Here is a 17171-nt window from a genome sequence, read left to right on the forward strand (position 1 = left end):
TACAGATATGTATAGATAACTAATGAGAACCTGCTGTATAGCACAGGGAACTCTACTTCATGTCGCTGTATGGTAGACACTAACACAACATTGTAAAACCACCATACCCCAATAATTAAAAAGAAACAGTTTTCAGTGGCCTGATCATCCATGCTTAAGCACACACCTAGCACCCAGGAGGTGTTAAATAATATATATAACTGTATATTTAATATATTATATATATATATTTACTATACATATAAAGGTTTTTCTTATTTGAGAGTAAATTCCAAATTATTCAGCTATGTGGATTTACAAGTACTTTCTCTTGATAATTCACCTGCTTAAAGCATACATTAGCTGGGGGGAGTGATTCTTTAGTTTGCAAAAGGCAGGGCAAAATGTACATACATATATACACACCTAAAAATACATATATGCATGCCTTTGAAACTTTCAAATAGAAGCAAATGTAATGCAATATAAATCTAGAATAGTTTTTGCACTTAAAATCCAGACATTTTGCACTTAAAATATGAAGCTGCTGGGAATGTTTTATCTGACATTATATAGCAAAAAGCATGTATACATGCTTAGTAATCATTACAGATGTATGTTTAGATCATATTGTCAGACATTCATTTTGAAGGTCATTCTTTGCAACTTTAGATACAATTAGCATTGGAAACCAATTTTCCTCCCTAAAAATATTTTGAATCAATACTTAATATTGAAATAGCAATTCCTTAGTTATTTAGCTATTCATTGGTTGTAAATGCACTGGTATTTGCTATTAACTCATTTGTATAAATGAGTTTTGAGACTATATTTTCTAACTATATTGATAGAATTTTAACAGATACTGGCCTTTTTAAAAAATAGAAAATGGTTAATGTTATTTAGAATCCTAAACTGCAATTAAACAAATGACAAATGTGATTTGCTGTGCAGTATCTACATGTTCATACATTTGGGAATAAACGTCAAAAGCTGACTTTAGCCACACAGGCTTTCCATCTCATGTTTTTGTGAGCTCTTCTGTGGTAAATCTTCAGGAATTCAGTAGAGTTCCACTAAAATGGGAAGATCTGTCACTTAGCTATTGGTATACTCAATTTTACCCTGTAGAGGTGGTCGAGAAACTCATTCATGTAATTTACCTTTCCATATCTAATGGTGGAAGTATTTATTTGTTAAAGGAAACATTTTCAGTGTTTGGGGACAGAGTGTGTGTGTGTGTGTGTGTGTGTGTGTGTGTGTGTGTGTGTGTGTGTGTGTGTGTGTGTGTGTGTGTGTGTGTGTGTGTGTGTGTGTGTGTGCGCGCGCACGTGTGTGTGTGTGTGTGTGTATGCGCACGTGTGTGTGCGTGTAGTGCGTTTTCAGGCTCTTAGGAGGATGGCTTGTGGGGGAGGAGGAAGTGTGTGTGCTGTTCCAATTGCAGGGTACCTCAAATCAGATTTCAGGATCCTCAGGCTTCAGTCCAATTGACTCTTGAAGGAACTAAGTTACAGGAATAGTCTTAAATACCTTTATGGGACTCAGCTTCTACAGAAAGGAAACTGGAAAAGATCTATTTTTTTGTAGCTGCAAAACCCTATTCATGTAGAGTAATGGCATCAAAGGAGAAAGTCATCACAGGTCTCTTTTCAGATCTGCACATACACTATTTTAACATGGGAGTGTCTGAAATAGGGGTACATGTTTAAATTGGGCCCACTGGGATCAGGCTAGAAGTGTCGCTACTGGGCTAGTAAGGAATGCACATGTGGCCAAGGGGCAAGGGCAGGCTTCTCCTAAAGGCATTCATTACAAAGAATAAAATACACATCACTGTGCAGGTCAAATAACATAAAGCTCACAGGCTACTAGATTCCCCACTCTGGTCTACAAGGTCACTTATCTTTTAAAAAAAAAAATTTAAATTTATTTTATTGAAGTATAGTTGATTTTCAATATTGTGTTAATTTCCTGAGCCCATTTCCACTATCCCTGCCATGACCAGGTGCTCCTCTCAGAGCACAGAGTACAGTCTGTGCAACACAGTCATGTGACAGATGGTCATTTTATGTTTTCTAAGTTGCGTATTGACATTTTTGTACCATATTCTACTTCTCTGAGACTCAGCAATCGCCTCCATCCATGACTTTTACATCCAGTAATAGATTAGGACATAGGGCTGCATCCCTTTCAGTAACAGAGAAATTGCTATACTCCTCTGCTCTTTCTACTGGCAAACTTTTGTTTGACTACAGCTGTTAAAGAAATCCTTTTGCCAAAAGTAGGAAATCAGGGAAATCAAGTTTAAAAAAAAAAATCAGTATTTTCATTAAACTCAGTGTGTAAGAATCCTTGTTTCCTAATCTTAAGGGTCTAAAAGGAAATTTTATTTTTAGCAAAGGATAGTGTAACATTACAAATTTATAGTGACTGTTCGTGAAAACTGCCACTAGAGCATTTTATAAATGTAGCCAAATCAGAATGACTCTACTTTTTCCTTTGGATCCCAAAGTCTTCTGTGGCATCCATTTTTGATTGAAATTTAAAAAATAAGCTCTAAGACCTATCTATCTGTTTAAAAATGGTTATCCCCTGGAAGTTCTAGGAAAGAAACTGTCAGATAAATGTCATGTAAAACCATCAATTCTTAGACTTACTCCATTCACAAACATCAGTCTTGTATCAGCTGCTAATTCTTAAAAAGATAATTATTGCTAAAATGTAAGTAGCAGAGTTATCTAATTTTTCCTTCCAAGAAAGTAATAAAAATCAGTCTTTTGAAAAATTACCAGATATGCATAAAACTTTTAACTTTAGCAGAAACCAAAAATAGAGTTAAAGGAAAAAAAAAGCATAACAGCAATAAACCTTTATTGGGATTTTTTTTTTAACAAAATAATTTTAAAAACAAAACCCCCCACATGTAAACAAGAAAGTAAACAAGAAAGTTAGTTAGCATTATTATGTACATCCAAGAATCAAAACAAGTTCTGGGTTAACATTCCATAATCCAGTAAAATGTTTTGACCCATCAATGTTCAGGGTAACTGCATTTAATATTATCAATAACGGAATCTTATCTTTGAACATTATAAAATGGTTTATGGATTATAAACTGTAAAGTTTAGGTTTTTGTTTTTCCCACCAATCCATATGCCACATGTCTACTAGTCCTAAAATGTATTGATGTTCTCCATATTAGTCCAAAATATCCATTATCCGAAATTAACCAGGTTACAGCTATCTGATCTCCTCCAGAAGAGTTTTTATGGTGGGATGTGCTAGAACCCATATATGACAACATCATTTTTCAAAGCTAACCTAATTCTAAATTCTAACTAATCTGCCACTTCTTCACTTATTCTCACTTTCTATCCATACATTAAATACCATAGCAACTTTACCTTAAAAAATGCAGCTAATACATGAATACACATTCAGGCAGTAATTTCTGACAAAGTTATAGTTTATTTACCAAGAAAAAATGCTAATTTTTAAAATTTAGGTTGAGTACTGTCATAGTAGTGTTATTTAACTGAGAATGATGGCTTCAATTTAGAGGGTTCAGTGTACACATTAATACAGTTCAAAACTAAGGAGATTAAATTATAACTCATATGGAGAAAATCTAAGTTCTTGGAAGAAAGATCAAAATATATTGTTTTATTACTAAAAAATGTTATTAATTCAGTGTCTCTTTTTGCTAATTATATTTAATTCACTTTTATAAGCTTTACAAAAAAGAGCCTGGATAATTTTTGTAAAAGGCTTCAATTTGAGTTTAAAATGTAATTCTTTTCTGTCAGTTAAAATGATTTAAAGATGTGCACAATATGTTTGTGCTATTTAAGGCAGGTGCCAAGCACATTTTGAAAGGTAAGAAACTTACCAACTAGAATGTTCTCCCAAAGGAAAAAAAAAGAAAAGAAAAGCTCATAACAGTTTTTGTTTAAGACAGATGTTTAAATAGCACTCTTCTTTTAGGTAATTTAAAAATAATTTGGCAGGTGAACCACCTATGGTCATAACACATATCGCTTACAAAGGACAAGTTAACAGATACAGAATTAATGATATACTTTTAATATTTTTACAGGTCTCTTTAAGCTGGTGCCTAGTGGCTTTAACAAGATTTGTATTCAGTGAAAAAGATTTAGAACATAAACTACGCTAAGTAATGAATATAATTTCTCTATGCCATGCAGAAGTCAACATTTACACATCATCACTCCTAAACAGTTTTAATTAAAATCCAAACTGTTCCCATTTTTGCATCATTGTCATTCTTTGGCAAAAGATTCAAAACAGCCATGGGTTAGGAAACAACTGTTTACTCATGGTCTTCATTTTTGCAAAATAAATGTGTTTTGTAAAAGGAATCTGCACTGTGCCTGGTTTATACTAAATAATTATAATAGGCAAAATATAATGGCTTTTTTGATTAATCTACTCCTAAAGCTTTGAGTTGCCGTTCAATCTCTTCATCGGAGATTGTAGCCTTTGAAGTAGAGGCAGATGGTAAGCTTCGGGCTGCTGATGGAGCTTTGGCCATCTATATTAAAGAGAGAAAAAGAGAAAAAATGTGTATTATCAAACTTTTGGGATAGGACATAAAGGATGTGCTGCAAACCGGTGTAATTTACTTTTCAAACAAATATTAAAAATATGCAACCCAACATAAAGGAAAACTTAAAACAATTAAGTGACACAAATGATAGAGAAAATACTTCCAACTGAGAGAATAAGACATTCATACCTTTCCAGAGATTTCAATTCCAATTTCATCAAGAACTTGATTCACAATATCTTGGCTTTCTTCTTCATCATCAGAGCCATCAAAGATGTCATCAAGTGTGTCATTGACTTGAGAGGAGGGGAGGAAACAAAGCAGTTACTTTCAAACAGATTTCAGGTTAGGTTTATATTTTTAGAAAAAGGCCCAACTATGTAATTTACACAGTACAAATAAAATTTATGAATAGATGGAGAAAAGTAAAGATCTTAGGTAGTTTACACTTAAGTAGAACAGAAAAAAAAATAAACAGTTTGTGATAAATGGAAAGGTAAATGATTATAAAGCTTCAAAGGGAAGAGAGTATATCCACCTGGGGGGAGGTAAAATGTGAGATGGTCCTTGAAGAACACATAGGATTTAACCAAACAGAGATAGCGTAGTGTGAGCAAAGACAATAGGGAATATATATAAGAAAGAGTAAGTTCCTCTGTTTATTTAAGATGTATATAAGAAAGAGTAAGTTCCTCTGTTTATTTAAGATGTATAAATGGAAAATGGTTGAGAAGGAAAGAATTAAAGCAACTGGCCTGTGATCATTACTAACATGATCACCGGGGAATGCCCCCAGAGAAAGGAAGACAAGTAACCTAGTCTGATCTCTCTGTAAGCACACTGCGAATTGGGCTCCTGGTAAACAGACTAATATTTGCTAGCAAGAGAGTCCTTGTTTATGGAATGCTCCTAGCAGGCTGTTTTTGCTTTGGTATTGCTATAGCTACTATCTATGGGTTTATATCCATGACTCCCTAGAAAATAACATAAAAGGTAGGTGACCATCTGAGGTATAAATTTAATATATTTCCTAAAATGCTCTTTTCAACATGAGATGATAAGCAAACCTATTGGACACATCATCTCTTATGCTAGGTCAAAGAGCTTATGTCTGATATGGAAAGAAAAGATTTGGAGAGTCATTTGGGACGTCCACCACTCTCCTTGTTTTGCATGTACATCTTAATAGCTTGTATCCTTGACATTGCTACTAAAGCTTGATATTGGTTAAGATCTCTGATTTGTATGAGCACGGTTTGATAATTTAATTTTTTGTGTTAGTTTAATAGTATAAAGTCAATTGGAAAAAGCTAAACAGCTAAAGGCCAGAAAAGTGGAATATCATCTCCGAAGAAGTAAAATGAATGTTAAGACTTTAATTACAATCTCAATTCTTCCACTTAGTACCTGTGCAACTTTGGGGGAAGTCATTTTACCTCTCTGAGCCTCAGTATTCGCACTGACAAAATAAAGGGGCTTGACCTGAAAATTGTTTCTGATTTATAATGTAGGATTTTATTTTGTAGTCAGAAAGAAGCCACTGTGGGAATATGATCAGCACACTCAGAGGTAAGCTTCTAGAAAAATAATTTAGCAGTGATACTCAGATTATAGTGAAGTAACAAGGGAGGTGGGGAGTCCAGGTCAGAGTTTATAAGGGCCTGAATGCAAAACGACTTGCAGAAAAAATGAAAGAAAAGGATGGAGGAGAAACACCAGAATGGTGTAATCAGGATGTAATAAAAATTTCCCAAAGATCTTGTTTCCAAAATCTAAATGTGAACAAGCGTTGGAGCAACACTGTACAATATAAATTCTAATTGGACAAAGACATGTCCATTTAAACCTTGAATTTATCTTTGGGTGAAAATACTAATGTTAAAAGACCTTACTGAAAAAACAAGTAACCACCAATAACTACTATTCTTTCAGACTCACTTTCAAATTACTAAAACACAAACAAGAATTGTGACAGATACAAGTTTTAAGTACAAGCTTATGATTCTCTTCATTATAGCTTAATGGAATAGTTAATCCCTCTGTTAAGATCTGCTCACACCTGTGTCACCACTGGAGTCCACATAAACATATTAGATACCGTGATCATTATATAAATGACAATTCCCTCAGTCATTAAAAATTCACTAATGATGTCTTCGAAAAATTATATTTTTAAAAGTAAAGGTTCAAAGTAAAAACTAAAGTAAACAATTTTTGGAACTATCAAAGATACATGTACAGTATCATTAAACCTTAGAAGGAAAATAGATACTCTGAAATAGAATACTAGAACAAAGGTAAATTTAGTAATCCTAGTAATTTAATTAGATACTATTTTATGCAATAAATGCCATTAAATTAAAATGCTAGCAGATAAGCAGAACTAAACTGGCATATCCCGACATAGTTGTAAAACAATTAGAAAATATCTTTGCGAAATAATGATGCCAGCTTTGACATATCATACAAATAATGATTCAATGTTGACCAGGGTGTTGTGAAGGGTCACTCATTTATTATCGGTGAAATAAAGATGGGTATAGTCCTTCTGGAAAAAGTCTGGCAGTATGAATCAAAAGCTTTATAAAAGTTAATACTCTAAGAACATTGAAGAAATTCAGACAAAGAAACATATTTATCAAAGGATTATCAAATACATTGAACATTTTAAAACAATCTTATTGACCAATGTAAGAATGGTTCAATAAATTAGGGTATATTGATGTTACATAATATTAAAGCCATTAAAAAAATAGACTTCAGAGAAAATTCAAGGTAATGAGTACATGTTTATGTTATACTACTGTTTTTTAAAGGCAAGGTAAGATTCAAAATTGTCCATGTTATATTATCTCATTTTATAAGATATGGAGAAATATAGGAAAGACATATACAATGTTAACCCTAACTATATCTGGGTGGTGTGATGATAAATTTTTTTTATAGCTTTGTTCATTTTATTCCTCATATTTCCACCACAGCCTGTAGTTTATACTCAAAAAGAAGAAAATTAAATATTAAATTTAGACTCTGGAAAGGGAAAAAGAAAAAAGAAAGAACTCCGTTATCTCTACCTCCAATATAAATAGATTTTCTATAGCATGAAATATATACATTAAATTTATATATAGATAGATATACATTAGATATTCTATAGTATGAAAAAATAAAAATATATCTTCTATATATATTTATAGATCTTCTATAGTATGAAAGAATCAACACAACTCTTAAACTATCTAACTTATACCAGGAAGAGTTATTTTATTCACAAGTTGGTTTCGGTCCTCTAATCAACAAAGTAAGACTGCTGAGGCCAATATGGCATAGAAGTATGGCATCACATATTTTATATTTTTCCTTCAGTTAAATGTTAATAGAATTTTGAGCCTTATATAAAAATACAATGAAATTACAATATAGTCATCTATCTAGAAGGGAGCTGTATCATTTCTTTTCTCATCATTTGTGCCTTCGTGGATGAGAATATGAGGTTGCTAGTAAATAAACTTGCTAATTCAAAGAGAAAAACCTGTAAATTTCATTACAAGTTATTAAACTTACTCATTTCTTCAGTCATTTCCATTTTCATGTTTTCCTTCTGGAAATTCTGCATTGTTTGTAATGTCTTTTGTGGATCCATCTTCTTGTTAACTGCCTGCATTGTCTAAATATATGAAAAGATTCACGTTAGCTACATAATTATGAAAATTTTACTATGGAGTAAGTCCAAAGGGAGCACATCAATAAAAGGCAGGTTTCTTAAAGATATTCTACCATAATCAAACATAATAGCGTTAGTATTCTAGAAAAAAAATGAAATGCTCATTTGGAAACCATCTGCTTAACATCTATATAATAAAGACAACTGCGAAAAACCTCATCTGAACAGTAGGCAAAAAATTATATAATAAAAAACACTGGGGCTTCCCTGGTGGCGCAGTGGTTGAAAGTCCGCTTGCTGATGCAGGGGACACGGGTTCGTGCCCCGGTCCGGGAAGATCCCACATGCTGCGGAGTGGCTAGGCCCGTGAGCCATGGCCGCTGAGCCTGCGCGTCCGGAGGCTGTGCTCCGCAACAGGACAGGCCCGCGTACCGCAAAAAAAACAAAACAAAACACTGACAACATAAAATCCACTGCTACTCAAATGGGAAAACTACATTTGCCTATAATGTGGCAAGCAGGTAATGTCTAAATTAAAAAGAATTGTTTAATTTTTTCAAAAAATTTCAAAAGTTTTAATGTCTAAATTAAAGGATATACTAGCATAGATATTTAACCTATTAATTCATTTTAAACCATGATTTCAAGAAATGTTCAAAACATTGAGTTTTGCAAAAATACGTGAAAAGAATTCTCTTACATTTTATATTCACAACTACTTTTGTTAAAAGAAATTAATGCCACCTAGTAAGGCCAAAATATTTTATTATTATATATGTGTCTGTGTATATATTATATGTGTGTATTATATGAAATATGTCAGTTTCAAAGATACAAAGCAAACACGGTCTTTTATGCATGCTGCAGCCAAAGTAATCTTTGCAAGTATGACACTGTACCCCCCAACCCCCACCAGCCTACACATACCTAACTCTCCAGTGGCTTTGCATTGCTTTTAGTATTAAAAGCCAAATTCCATAATTGACCTGTGATACCAAGCACCATCTGAACTCTGATTAACAAGCCAGTCTCATTCTACACCACTGTCCTCTAGACACACTGATCTAATATTTCCTTAAATGTGCTATGTTTCCTCCTGCCACAGGACCTTTGCATATACTGTCCCTCACCTGGAATGCTCTTCTTTATTTGCTTTCACTATCAATACTTCAGATTTCAGTTTACATACAACTTCCTTAGGGAAGTAGTCCCTGACACCCTAGGTTAGAACAGATACCCCTGTTAAATCCTACTCACTATAGATAAAATTTTATTTATTGGTGTAAATTACATTACTTTACTCGCAAATTACATTACTGTTACAAAAATATACTAAAAACAACAAGGATGCTGACAGTGATAATAGAGCAGCTAATGCCTATATATATTAGCTTTCTGTGTGCCAGGCACTGTTCTAAGCACTTTACATACAATATTTAAAGTTAATTGACATTTAAACCTAACAAGTCTTTATGTGCTAGGTATTACCATTTCCCCTCCATTACAAATGGAGAATGAAGGTATAGGAAGGTGAAATAGCTTGCTAAGGTCACATAGCTACCAAGTGAGATCTGAACCCAAGTAATCTGACTCCAAAACTTATGTTTTAATCACTGCACTAAACTACATCTCAAATGGGCTGCCTTTTAAATAGACTTTAACCTATTACAGGTTAAGCCCTTGCCTGGTTTTACTTTCCATTTCATCTCCATCACTTATTGTAATTCCTACTTAGGGGACCTAAACAAATATTTCCTGAATTAATAAATTTCTGAGAAATTTAAGTGAAAACTAATTCATACATTGCTATATGGCAGGACCACATTAGGTACCTTTTCCTCCCCTGTCACATGCAGAAAATTGCAAAATGAGTAGTCTTCCTCCTCAACATTATTGAAACGTTATCCAGTCCAGGTGTGTGATCTTCAGATATGACCTTTTCCTCAAATTAGACAGACATTTAGTTCTGTCAATTTGGTAAAACCAAAAAAGGAAAAAAAAGTTTTTGCCTTTAACTGTGTTTTTCACTGTAAGATGACTAAGATTCCTAGAGAGTAAAAACTAACAGAACGAAGGTATATTGAAATATTGTTTTTTTAAGGAACAAATGTGCCACTGTACATAAGATGGGCACATTCTATTTTCATGTGTTCTGCAGTCTAAAAGGCAATTATACTTGATCCTCATTATTTCTGGATTCCTTAGTTTTGAATTTGCCTACTCACTAAAATATATTTGTAACAAGTCAACACTTGCAGGACTTTTGTGCTCACTTGTGGACATGAGCAGAGCTGCAAAACATCTGAGTCACCCAACACACGTTTCCAGCTTTGTTCAAGCAAGGTGACACTCTGCCATCTTGACTCAGCACTAATACTGTAAATTAGTGTTTTCTTTGCAGTTTATTTTGTGCCTTTGGTTGGTTGAGGGTTAAAATGTACTGAAGTGTGGTCTAGCGTTTCTAAGTGCAAGAAGCCTGTGACGTGCCTTGGATCAAATGTGGAAAAATTGGAAAAAATACAAATGTGGAAAAAATACATTTGTTAGATAAGCTTTTTTCAGGCATGAGTTACAGTGCTACTGACCATGAGTTCAATGTTAATGATCAACTATGATAAGTAAGGTGTCTTTCAACAGAAACATATAAAACAGGGTTAGGTATAGACTGGTTGACAAAAATTGTGATCAAAGGCTCACAGGAACCTAAGCCTGCATTTCCCCTAGGAGCAATGGTTTGATATTCCCTAATTCAGTATTCCTGACTTTATAGAACATAACTACTGCAAATAATGAGAATCAACTGTTATGTACTATTTTCCTAATATAAACCTGTACTTTCTCTCCTCTGTAACTTTTCTTCCTTTTGCTCTTCACATTCATATTCTTTCTTCCCTTTATTTAAAGCCTATTGATATTTAAGACGTAGGTCTTCTGCAAAGTCTTTCAGATCAAGTATGATTGCCTTTTAAACTGCAGAACACATGGAAATAGAATGTGTCCATCTTATGTACAGTAAATACTATTCAGGGATCTGTGCAGTTTACTGAAACCTAGCATAGACTGATGTATAGTGAGTTTCCTTGTCAGACACATCTTAACCTCCTCCCATCCCCGACTGAACTACATAAGATCTGTGAGGGCAGAGCCTTTGTCTGGAATTTCTGATTCCTCACAATTCTTAATATACATCAAAGAGCTCATTACTTATTAAATGTCTGAAAGGCTCACAGTCCTCTAAGGTCTATAGTAAAAACACTAATTTTTTTAATGTAAAGACTGTAAGTTAAACTTAAGTTCCTGATAAAAATTAACTGATAACTTCTTCTCACGATACTCATGTGTCCTTCTGACACATTCATGAAAATGAATCAAGAGAAAATTATTATACCAAAACTTACGGCATAATGAAATAAGGCCAAAAATCTTAAAATGATGTTTTAAGTCAATTTTAAAAATTTAGAAGCTACATATAATCTTGCAACAGTGGAACTGCCCTGGAACAAAAATTTTTATATTAAAACAAATCAATAAAAAAATCTAGAAATATTTATCTGGATTATGTAGTATTATAACTCATTTTATTAAAAATTAGAAAGATTCTGTAACACATATATATCAGAGGGTGCTTTAAATTTAATTTGAATCTAATCTGAATACTGACATTTAAATATCTCAGATAAAATCATAAAGCTATGGATATAAAGGTTCCCACTTACTTTTGCTGTAGTAGACATTGCTCCTGCCATCTTCATCTGGGAGTTCATCACTTTTGTTTGTGTGGACATAGACGTGACTTTTGAACTTACAGCAAAAGTTCTTGTTTTCTGTTTCCTTAGATGTACAAGCTGTTTGGCTAAAACTCTGCAAGCTTCTTTATTACCAATCTTGGCCATTTTCTTAATTTCTAATTCCTAAGAGAGGAAATAAAAAGAGGGGAACAAAATCATTAAGAGGAAGTCCTCAATGATTTAAGAAGAATAGACTGAACATATACAATATACCATTTCACCCTGATTATGAAAAAAGAAAGAGGCTAGTATAAAGTCACAGAAATAGTAATATGAGAGGGAAATTTATCCTACATGTCTACATGGAAAAGAGAGAACTAGTACCTTCATCCAGAAATACAAAACAAGTCTACAAAACAGTACTCACATAAAGCCCAGAAGAGAATTTAAAAACTCAACCCAAAAGCAGGTAGGAAAAAAAGGATAAAAAAAAAAAATCAAACAAAGAGTTGGTAGGAGATAGCAAAATAGAAGACCACAGTGGTATATTTAAAGCTAGTAATATAGACAATTATGTTAGGTGAAAAGATCCGTCTCCATCTCAAATAAAAGGCAGACTGTTATATTAGATAAGAACATAAAGGCAATTATATGCTATCTCAAGAAACCAAATTTAATTACCAAAACAAAGCTAAATAGAGCTAAGTAAAAGGATAGAAGAATATATTCTATATAAATACTTACTAAAATCTGGAAATTTGGAGTGGTTACATTAACCAGATCAAAAAAACTTAACTTACCAGAATAAAAAGGGGCATTTCAATAATAATAAAGGAATTAATACATAAAGGTGTCAAAACAATCCTAAATGTGTACGCACCTAAAGCAGAACTTCCAAATTTATGAAGCAAAAACTGATAGAACTGAAAGGCATAACAGACAAATACATAACTAGGATGAGGGGTATCAACAGCTCCTTTCTTAAGTATATTGCTGTACTTGTTAGGACAAGTGGACAGAAAATCTGTAATGATACAGAAGATTTACAAAAACACTATCACCAACTTGACCTAAGCAACATTTACTAAAAGCTCCATCGCCAACAGCAGAATATTCACTCTTTGCAAGTGTACACTAAAAATAAAAATCACCAAAATATACCATATTCTGTAACAGAAAACAAGGCTCAACAAATATAAAAGGATTGAAATCATATGAGGTATGATCTCTAACTACAGTAAAATTAAACTAGAAAGCAGTAAGAAAAATATGAAAGGAAAAACAGAAGCAGATATCAAACAATGTGGTTTGAAATAAGTCATGGGTTAAAGAAAAAAATCAGAGGGGAAATGAGATAATATTTTAAATTAATAAAATGAAAATGCCCCATATCAAAACGTGTGAGCTGCAGTTTAAAAAAAATTCTTAGAAACGTATAGCATTAGAGCTTACATTAAAAAAATGAATATCTCGTCGGCTTCAAAATAGAGAAAGTAGAAAGAAGAGCAAATAAAACATAAAGTAAACAAAAGGAAGGAAATAATATAAACAAGAAATGTATGAACTAGGAAAGAAAAAAATACAGAAAATTAATGAGATCAAAGGCTGTTTTTTTACAGGAAATTGATCAAATTGATAAACCACTAGCCAGTCAGAAGAGGGAAAAAAACTGAGACAGACAGAGAGAACACACAAACGATAAATATTGGGAATGTAAAGGGAGGCATCACTTTATATCCTAAAGATGTTAAAGAATAATAAAAAATATTATAAACACGATGTCATTACCTTTTAAAATTTAGTAGAAATGGACAAATTACTTGACAGATACACACTACCAAATCTCATTCAGAAAGGTAGATAGCGTGATCCATTCTATATCTATTTTCTAAAAATTGAAAATTTTAGAACTTAAAAATCTATCCACAAAGATAGATTTTTGTGTAGCTTAAAATCTATCCACAAAGAAAACTTCACTCCCAATGGCTTTACTGATGAAACCTATCAAACATTTAAGAAAGAAATACACAAACCCTTCCAGTAAATGAAACAGTAAGGCGCACTTGCCAATTCATGCTTTAAGGTCAGCAGTACTCTGACGTCAAAACCACATAAAGACACTATACAAAAAGATAACTACAAATTAACAGCTTTTATGAACAGAGATGCTAATATTCTTATGAAAATTTCAGCAAATAGAAATAAAAGTATTTTTAAAAAATTCATCATTACCAATGAAGTTTATCCCAGTAGCAAAAGCTTGATTCAGCTTTGGAATTCAACTTTGGAATTCATCAATGACATAATTCACTATACTAACAGACTAAAGAAGAAGAACTACATAATCATCATCTCAACAGATGCAAAAAAAAAAAAAAAAAAGCAGCACTTGACAAAATTAATTCCTGATAAAAACTCTCAACAAACTAGATACAAAAGGAACTTCCTCAACCTGAGAAAGGGCCTCTACAAAAAGCCTACAGTTAATATCATACTTAATGATGAAAGACTGAATGTCTTCCCCTAAAATCAGTAAAAAGAGGTTATAAACCACTTTTAACATTGGAAGTCCTGGCCAGTGTAATAAGGTATAAAAAAAAAAAAAGCATTAAGATTGAAAAGGAAGATGAAAAATTTTATTTACACAGATGACATGACTGTCTATGTAGGAAGAGATAATAAAATAGACAGAATCCACAAACAGGTTACTAGAATAAGTGAGTTTAGGAAGGTTACAGGATAAAAGATCAATATACAAAAAAATGAATGTATTTCTAAATACCAGCAACACAAAATCAGAAATCTGATGAAAGAAGCACAGGATTAGTATAATTACAAGTACAAATACTGCTGAGAAAAATTTTAATCTAAATAAATAGAGAGATATAGCATGCTCATGGGTTGAAAGATTAACATTGTTAAGATGCCAAATTGGTTCAATGTAATCCCAATCAAAATCTGATCCTTTTTTGTAGAAATTGACAAATTTACTTTAAAGTTCATAGGGAAATACAAAGCACCTAAAATAGCCAAAACAATTTTAAAAAGAAGCACAAAACTTAAGGGTTAATGCTATACAACTTTAAGACTTAATTATTAAGTGTTAGTAAAAACAGTGTGGTATTGGCTTAAAAATAGTTATATAGTAAAGCAATTATACTCTAATAAAGATGTTAAAAAAAAAAAGAATAGTCATATAGGTCAATGGAAGAGCATAGAGTCAAGAATGAGGCCCACGTGTATTTGAACAAATGATTTTCCGCAAAGATGACAAGGTATTTGAATAGGGAAAGATGTCACCAACAAATGATGATGGAGCAACTGAATATCCAAATGCAAAACATGAACCTCTACCCTTACCTGACAACACAGTAAAATTTAATTCAGTAAGATTCACAGTCCTAAATGTAAGAACTGAAATTATAATACTTCTAGAAGAAAATCTCAGAGAAAATATTAGTGACTTAGGGTTAAGCAAAGATTTCTTAGATAGGACACTAAAAGTACTAAATCACAGAAGAAAAAAAATAAATAAATTTCACTTGATCAAAATAAAAATCTTCTGTTCCTCAAAAGACACTCTTAGGGAAATAAAGGACCAAGCCAAGAACTGGAAAAAATAACTGCAAAACATATATTCAATAAAGCACTTGCACTCAGAATATATAAAGAACTCTCACAACTAAATAATTAGAAAACTTGATGAAAAAAATAGGTAAAATATTTCAATAGACACTTTGGCAAAGAAAATATTTAAATGGTGAACAGGCACATGAAAAGATGCTGAACATCATTAGTGATTAGGGAAATGCAATTTAAAATGACAATCTACTAAACACCACTAGAATGGCTAAAATATGAAGACTGTAAACTCCAACTATTGGCTGGGATGTGAAACAATTTTATTCTCATATATAACTGGTGGGAACAGAAAATATTATAGTTATATATATACTCTCATATATAACTGGTGGGAACAACAACTTTAAAAAATTATTTAGCATTCGTATACAGTCAAACATACATTTAACCTGTGATCTACCAAGCAATCCCACCCCTAGGAAACATATGTTCAAACAAAGACTTCAACTGAATGTTTATAACAACCTTTATCAAAATAGCTGAAACCTGGAAATAACCCAAATGTCCACTGGTTGGTGAATGGGATAGACAAACTGTGAAATGTCCACACAATGAAATAATATTCATCAATAAAAAGGAGTTAGTATTCATACATGTAACAACACTGATTAATCTCAAAATAATTATGAATGAAAGAAGCCATATAAAAATGAATTCACTTTATGATTCCATCTATATAAAATTCTAGGAAATGTAAACTAATCTACAATGACAGATCAGTGTTGCCTAACTATGAAGGGAAACAGGGAGGGATGGGTAGAAGGGACTACAAAGGGAAAAAGGAAACTTTTGGTGATGATGGATATGTTCATTATCTTGACTGTAGTAATGGTTTCATGAGTTAATACATATGTTAAAATGTATCAAATTGTATGCTTTAAAAATGTACAGTCAACTGCATGTCAAGTATACCTCAAACATGCTGGTTTTAAAAAAAATTTTAAGCAATATACATTTAAAAGCATAACATAAAAATACAGAAAGATAGCCAATCTATTAAAAAAGTACATTTATTATCACAGACCCAATAACAGTTAAAATATCAAGTAAGACACCTATGAGTTAACATAATTATTTTCTTGTAACACTCTCTTGTTTTCTAGGACTATTTTATCTTTGCTGTTAACTGACAAGAAGGTGGCTGCTTTAAGCAGTATTTCTTCCTAGGCATTCATGTCTTTCACAAACTGAAGAATATAATCAGCAGAATACACAGAATCCTGATAAAAGTCAGCAGAATGACACAGTAAACAAAGGTAAGCAGAAATTGCAGGAAGACGTTAAACGTCATTTCTTAGTAAAGTAAATCACTTACCACCTGTCGTGTCTTTTTCCTAGTTAGCTAATTATTCCAACACTGATTTCTAAATTTGTTTGAAAAGTTAAACTGAAATTTAATGTTTTACTTACCAGCTGTTTTTCTTGTTTCTCTAAAGCTGCTCGATCTCTGATTATAGCCCTCTGTGTTCCTCGTAACTCTCGATTCTGTTCCTTTATTACATCTAAGAGAACCACAAAAGAAACCTAAATGTATGAGCTGTAAAATCTTCTTCAATACCATTTAAAATACTGGACTCAGAAACCTCAATTA

General features: G+C 32.6%; 1 protein-coding gene across 1 annotated transcript in view; it reads right to left on the bottom strand.

Annotated features, from left to right (window-relative positions):
• Positions 1–2842: 2842 nt before the first annotated feature.
• The window catches only part of CHMP2B (charged multivesicular body protein 2B), a 29946-nt gene continuing 15617 nt past the window's right edge, over positions 2843–17171 (bottom strand). The window contains exons 2-6 of the mRNA XM_079923422.1: positions 16991–17082; positions 11927–12121; positions 8111–8213; positions 4736–4842; positions 2843–4531 (exon numbers count right to left, since the gene is read on the bottom strand). Coding sequence (XP_079779548.1) covers positions 4421–4531; positions 4736–4842; positions 8111–8213; positions 11927–12121; positions 16991–17082 — 608 coding nt within the window. The 3' untranslated portion in view covers positions 2843–4420. The remainder of the gene's footprint in view (positions 4532–4735; positions 4843–8110; positions 8214–11926; positions 12122–16990; positions 17083–17171) is intronic.

Source organism: Stenella coeruleoalba (assembly GCF_951394435.1).
Source record: "Stenella coeruleoalba genome assembly, chromosome: 5".
NCBI lineage: Eukaryota > Metazoa > Chordata > Mammalia > Artiodactyla > Delphinidae > Stenella > Stenella coeruleoalba.